General features: G+C 35.6%; 1 protein-coding gene across 2 annotated transcripts in view; it reads left to right on the top strand.

Moving 5' to 3' along the window:
- The first annotated feature begins 3,326 nt into the window (after nucleotides 1–3,326).
- Nucleotides 3,327–7,146, top strand: part of LOC131027215 (fumarate hydratase 1, mitochondrial) — a 62,422-nt gene continuing 58,602 nt past the window's right edge. The window contains exons 1-2 of one of the 2 annotated variants that reach the window (XM_057957221.2): nucleotides 3,327–3,537; nucleotides 4,037–4,189. In XM_057957221.2, coding sequence (XP_057813204.1) covers nucleotides 4,050–4,189 — 140 coding nt within the window. In that variant the 5' untranslated portion in view covers nucleotides 3,327–3,537; nucleotides 4,037–4,049. Of the gene's footprint in view, nucleotides 3,554–4,036; nucleotides 4,190–7,146 lie in introns of both variants that reach the window. The other variant, XM_057957220.2, reaches the window with a different exon arrangement.

Below are 7,146 nucleotides of genomic sequence, written 5' to 3'. Positions count from 1 at the left end.
TTCCTAGGAAATCCTTGTTGAATGATGTTGTTGAATATTCTCATTATGTGAGGTGAAAGAAATATCACCCCCCAATTTAGATATTTTTCTTGAAGTTTAGCCAAATCTTCAACTTTACCAACCCCCAACTTCTTAATACCCATCCCCACCTCTTGCATGGTGAAAAGCTTTGCTATGGTGTTGATCAAGAAGGAGGGACAACCTCTAATTTTTGTTCCTACAATTATCTTGCATATTCAAACCATTATGTATTTGTAATTCTATTTTCAATTTATTTCTTTCTAGGTTGGATTTCTTTCCAAAAAGACTTGGGATTATTGTTTCCAAGTAAATTAGTTCTTCATGTCTTGTGATCGTGAAATCAACCTTTTTCTTCCTCAAAATCTACTTATACAACGATATTTTTGAGTGACCCTTTCAATATTTTCCTAACAATTTTACATTCCTCATCAAACCAAGCATTAACTGAAAAATAATTTGTTACTAATTTCTTCGTTTTTGTTCTTTTGCACTCGTTGAGTGCACCTTGAATCAAATTTCTAAGATCATGACAATGGAGATATTGCAAATGGGTATTCTTCTCCATAAATAACCACTAAAGAGAATTCTTGAATGTAATGCAATTTTCTTGGGTTAAAAGAATTCTACTCTTTAAAGGTAGATGTCAATGACATTTAATTTTCCTCTCATGCTGCCTTGTTTCTACCCAATAAAAACTTAAGTGACTAGGTTTATGATCTAATTTTAAATCCTAGATATGCTCACCAATCAAAAATTCCTTTATCCTTTCAATAAAGTTTTGCAAACAAATGATATAATCAACCACACTTGTCCCATGATAAGTTTTCTAGGTAAATTTCCCAATTTCTTCCACCTATCGAAACCATTGCAAATGTTCAAGTCAAAGGTACCACAAAGTGCAAGCAATTCTTTCCCACAGTGATTAAAACCCTTGTTGTCTTTGGAACACCTAGACCATTGTTTATTGCTTTCTTCTATGATCCAAATAGGATCGTGGTCCTCTTTACAATAGAGAATGTTGGCTTGCTCACTACTAGTCCCAGAATTGAAGTCTCCCACTAAAAGGATATCACTTTTATGAGAAAACTTAGCAATATCATTCTTTAAGGCTACAAAAGGGTCCTTACTGTCTAGCCCATTGTGCTTGTAGATTTTTGAGACTTGTGGGACAAAGTAACATGTTGCAATCCTAATGTTACTTTAAAATTTTGAAATCTTGAACCAAATATATTGTTTATTTGAATCTTCTCTTTTTTAACTGAATAATACTCTTTTACTAAGACCATTATACCACCATGCTCTTAACCATTCCCCGCTGCCTTATTCCAATCCACCAACTTTATTTAACCTTCAAACATAGGTGTCTCACACCCTTCATGCTTATGTGTTTCCCTGAGACAAATTATGTCTCTACCTTTTGCAATAGGCCCCAACCCAGGTCCACATCTCCAAGGATATCCTTTGCAATTCCAACAAACTAAGGTTAAGGGAACCTAGGTAGCCTTTGGTTGCTATTTATTTTTGTACAAATGACTTATACCCGACTCTTCACCTCTACCTGACAACTCTAACTTTGTTGTTTTACTACCTGCTGAAGAAGTTTTCGCTATTTCCTTATTACAAGCTTGTAGTCTCGTCTTGCTATGAGGTCCAAAATAAGCAATTGTCACTTTGCCTTTGTATAACCAAGCCCTCTTACCTTCGTCTCTTGCTGCTCTAATCTTGACCACTTCCTCTCTTCTCTCTACTAACTGCTTGATAGTTAAGTCCTAATCTAGAAAGAAACAAGAACCTTTTAAAAAATTCTTTTTGCTTAGAAGTTGTTGTTTGTCATATAGGCTTGCTAGTAATTTTTTTATAGGTCTAGCCCTCTCATCACATATCTTTCCCACCCCCCAAGCTTGGCAAATTCTCCATTGCCGTTGCAGTTTGTCTTTTAAAAAGTCCCTAGTCAAATTAAGAGCGCTTTCATTTTTACCATAGTTTTTGATAGCTTTCACAATGATATTTGCTTCTCTATCTTGCTTTTCTTTAGACTCTCCTACTTGTTTTCTTTCAACCCTATTGTCTGCTTATGCCTCATTGTTAGTAGAATTCCTACTAACTTGAGCCCATGTTTTAGCTTTTGTTGGTATACAATCATTGCTATTTTCCTTTGCCTTTACTCCTTGACCATTTGTTTGTTGAACAATATGTCCTTCAACGAGAGAATTTAGAGTTTGTTTCAATTATATTCACCATTATGGATTCTTTCACGATTTGCCAATCTAGCTTCATGTCTTGCCACTCAAACTTACCCACCAAAAGGGCTTCTTGTATCTTAACCACAAGTTCTTTTAAAACTTTGTTACTTTCCATTAAAAATTGTTTTGCTGTTGCAAACTCAAGGAATTTGTAGTCTCTTTCTCACTCGATACCTTCCAAAACCTCCAATCTTTTTCTTAGCATTTAAAAGCTCTCAAACATATAGGTTTGAAGACCAAGTAAGTGGTGTGGAGGTTGGGCTATAAAGCCAAATTCTTCATATTACTTTTTTCCTTAGATCTTTTACCACAATCACTTAGGAACAAAGATTTGTTTGAATGTGTTTTGTAGGTTGGGCTATAAATGCCAGATTCTTCATATTTCTTCAAGCCTTTGGAGCCCACAGAAGGCTTGAAGAAATGCTCACAAAAAGAAACAGTGCTATCACGAAACCTACCCTATCTGCTACCTTGTTGCCCACTTAAAATCTCTATTAGCAGATTGTCTGTAGAACCCTAGTCTGAAAACATGCAAAGCTCTCAGAAAACACTATAGGGCCCATTGAGATGAGGATAATGTCTCCACACCAACCCTCAAGTCCCTGTGTTGGAGCTCCGAACTGAAAAAAGCCCGCAAAAACTTGATCTTGCTTGCTCAAAATCTCAGTCTCCCGCTCAATAATCGAAGATTATTTATGGATATACATAATAAGTAATACCATATTTCATATCTTGTTATTCAACATTAATATTTTAATAAAAAAATAAAATTATATATTAAATATTCTTGAATGAAATATGGTAAGTGGTGTTTAATATTGATGGGAATGTTAATGGCAAAAAATAATTTTTTAAAAAAAAATAACGACTTTTGTCCTCTATTCAGAAAAAGTGGCATAAAATGGATTTTGGTAAAAACATATTTCAAAAAAGTGGCGTAATTGATTCAAAAACAGAAAAACAGAAAAAGATTCAACAAAAAAGTATTCATTTTTAATTGATTATTAAATATTAACTTTTAAGATTCATGATTGGCTACGGCAAGTGGTAAGTACTAATAAGTGCTTCCGCTCAGGGATATTCCTCTGCCCAGCGATTTATAAATCCCAGTCGCGACTGCATTATACCTTTGAAAATTCGCGGGTACAGAGTTTTGGATCCGGATTGCTGCAATAGTCGTTTAGGGTTTTGAACTTTCGCGTTAAAACACGCTGAATCTGTAAATCGAACCCTAAGCGAACCGACAGTCGATTTCACTCAGTATCCGATTCCGGTACGACTTGTATCTGGTAATGACCAGTTTTCAGGCCGATTTGGTAGCTTAGGATTTTAAAGAAGGAAAACTTTTCTTGTCTGAAATTATTTTAGAGATGTTAGCGTCTGCCAAAAAAATGTTGCTTTGATCTCTTATGGCAGAAGTGATATAATGCACATCCTTCGATGGCATAGTTAATTGGTCTATAACTAACTTCTTCACAGCCTTTGATATGGTCTTGTCCGCATGGTTCAGAAGTATTGCCAACTACCTCTGCTAAAGTTATCTGTTATATCATAGAAGTAATATTTTTAAAATTTTTTTATGAATATCTTTCTAGAGGGTAGCTAAAACGAGTCTTCAAAGAAATTGGGCAAACACATTACGGAATTGCAGTAAAAATTACATCCGATGACTTCGGAGATTTGTTTTCCTATGATATTGCAATTTCTAATATTTTGAGTCTTTTATTTATCAAAATGATTTGAAATAATCCCTTATATCTTCATTGATGTAGGTGGTCTCATATAATGGCATTGCTTTCAGCATCCCGTCGACATCTATCTGCATCTTTGTTGATGCGCAACATATTATTTATAAGCAGCAGATCAATAACAGCTTTTAGGGAGGAACGGGACACCTTTGGTCCCATTAATGTACCAGCAGACAGGCATGTAATTTTTTTTCGATATGTTTAAAGATCAAAATATTTTTCTTTTCATATCCCTATTTGCTAGAGTGAGAAAGCTTTGAATGAAACATTGAATGTTCTCTGCCACAGTAATGGGACATGGCAGGCTAATTTTCATTTTGACTTGGTCTTTTATTTGGAAAAAAAGCTTGGCACAAACTCATCAATATAAAAAATTACTAATATATGAGAACCGGCTTTTAACGGTGTTTTAGGGTGCAGTCCTACTTAGCTCACGACTCAGCGAGTCCCATGTCTATGGTCTATATGCACATTGTTTATTTATACTTCGTCTGGATCTTTAATTTTTTGAATTTGAAAGAAATTAAATTATGGTTTCTCATTTGATGGAATTTTATTCTGTTGGGAGTCTCAGTATGTCCTTGAGCTTTGTAGAATTCAACAGACTTGAATTTGTAACTTTTGATACAATTGTTCAGATGGAAGCTATCTATTGAATGGATCTTGTATCTAAGTATCTTAGAAGAAAATACAATCTTTGAAAAGTTGCTGTTGTGGAGCTATTTAGGACAAGAATATATACCCTTGATAGTTTCTTCTTGACTTATGTACAAAGACATAGATGAAGGTTTGGTCCTTATGGAGGATGCTTAAGGCCCGTAAGTTATACCAGGCATGGACATTGACAACTGTCCAATGAGAAGGAATATGATTGCCGCAAGAATAAAGTTCTTCCTTTAGTTTGAGAAGATTAGATTGGGTGATATGTTTCTCCTCTTTGGATTGCTTTCTTACACAGTGGAAGATTTAGTGTATCTATGGATAATTGGTTCAATGGTGAGTAGTGGATGGATCTGTCGATAGTCTGGAGCAAGGCATGTTTCCTTGATATTTTATTCTTGATTCATGCAGAGACAAAGACAAAATTTTTGTCTTATGGAGGATACTTAAGGCAAGTAAGTTAAATATTAATGACAACTGCCAAATGAGAAGGAATATGGTTGGGTCAGGAACAAAATTTTTCCTTTGGTTTGAGAAGATTAAATGAGGTGATAAGTTCGCTTCTTTCCAGTGGCTTCTCGTACAGCTGAAGATATAGTCTGTCTACAGAGAATCAGTTAGATGGCAAATTAGTGAATGGATCTGCCTATTATTTGAGGCAAGGCACTCAATTTTGTAGTGATTTATTTTCTCTATGATTAAAACTCACATGAGCAGGTGAACTCTGTCAGGCCAGGACTGGACTGAAAATGAAAAATGAATGACATAGTATACAAATAAATCAACAAAGTGACCTTTCAATTCTTCATTGACTGTTCATTTCCTCTTCAAGATGTCTGTTCAAATTTTACAATAACCCAAGGATTATTTATGGAATATTTACATAATATTACATTCACCCTTTAATCCATAGGGGTTATCATAAGACCAAGCATGCCTCTGAGTTTTTCAAATTTCTCTCTTCAAAGTGCTTTTGTTAGTATATCCATTGATTGATCTGAAGTTGGACAGCGGATCAATTTGACTTTGCCATCTTTCACATTATGCTGAACCAAATGGAATCGGGTGTTGATGTGCTTGGTTTGGTCTTGAAAACTTGGATTCCTTGCCATCTTGATGATAGAAGTGTTGTTGACCATGAGTGGTATTGGCAAAACATGTTTTTCTTGCAAATTTTCAAGAACCCTTTTGATCCACAATATTTCTTTGATTGCTTTTGAAGCTGCCACATATTTTGGTTGGCATTGACTGTTTCTTTGACATCCAATTGATGATCGTTGATCCTAAATTCAACAAGAAACTCTGAAATAGATTTCCAATTGTAATGTAGGGAAAATTAGGAATTAGGGTTTAAGATAATAAAACTACTAAATAGCTCAATTAACCCACATACATTGAAAGAGGATTGAACCCAATAGATCTAGGCTCAATCCTAAATAGGTAATGGCTCTGAGATTCTGATTGGATTCAATTGGGGTGTGGAGTTGATTTTTTAATCCTCTTTTTAAGTTGAATTTGATTGATTATGAAATTAGGGTAAAATGAGGGATTATTGAAATGATCTGATGGAAATAGTAAGCTACAGATGTCCCCCGAAGCCACCAACTTGGATCTGAGCAAAATGAGATGTCTAAAACTTGTCCTCCAAAGTTTAGCCTGATTTTTCGAGACCAAGTAGCATGGATTCACCTTGGTCCTCCAAATTTTTCTCCGTCAAAAGATAACCTGTTAGTCACTGTTGATTCTGTCGGATTTCTCGAGTATAGCTCCGCACCTATTTTCTAGCACATAGAAAGAAAGGGAAAGATGTTGGGAATAGGGGTTTGCCTTAGGTCAAACCTCAGTTTTGGAATGAACCATGAATGAAATAATGCAAATACTGAAATAAATATTAAGGAGATATACCTAAGATTTACAATTGTTGATGATGATGCTATGCTCTTTGAATGTAATCACAAATGTTGAATGTAATGGCATGACAAACACATGAACATGAAAAACCCTAATCACACACACATGCTTGTATGAACATTGATGTAGCTTTGCTCCACAATGGTCGATGATGAATATGCAGTCTTGAAACTTTGAAGATGCTTGATAATGAATGCTTCACGAATGCATGAATGCTTGGGATAGATGATGGACACTTAGATCTAAAATGAATTGATATAATGTCTTTATATAGGGTTCCCTAGGTAATTTATCAATTAGGCCGACCTCCAACGGTCATGTGTAGCCCCAGGGATCAAATTCTAGTGAGGAGATATAACACTTACCCCATTTCAAATTGGGGCATCTTTGAGAGGGACTAGGGCGTTTTGGGGCGCCCTGATCTAGACCAGGCACGCCTTGGTCCTTTTGCAAAGGGGACCAAAATAAGTAGTCAAGGGGGTGGGCATCTCATAGTGGACCCACCAAAGGGTGTGCATGACATCAAAGTTGGATAATTGGGCTTGGACGGACTTAGAGAGAGG

The sequence above is a fragment of the Cryptomeria japonica genome, chromosome 2 (genome assembly GCF_030272615.1).
Source record: "Cryptomeria japonica chromosome 2, Sugi_1.0, whole genome shotgun sequence".
NCBI lineage: Eukaryota > Viridiplantae > Streptophyta > Pinopsida > Cupressales > Cupressaceae > Cryptomeria > Cryptomeria japonica.
The sequence above is the reverse complement of the archived record's forward strand: the minus strand, read 5'-3'. Positions and strand labels throughout refer to the sequence as shown.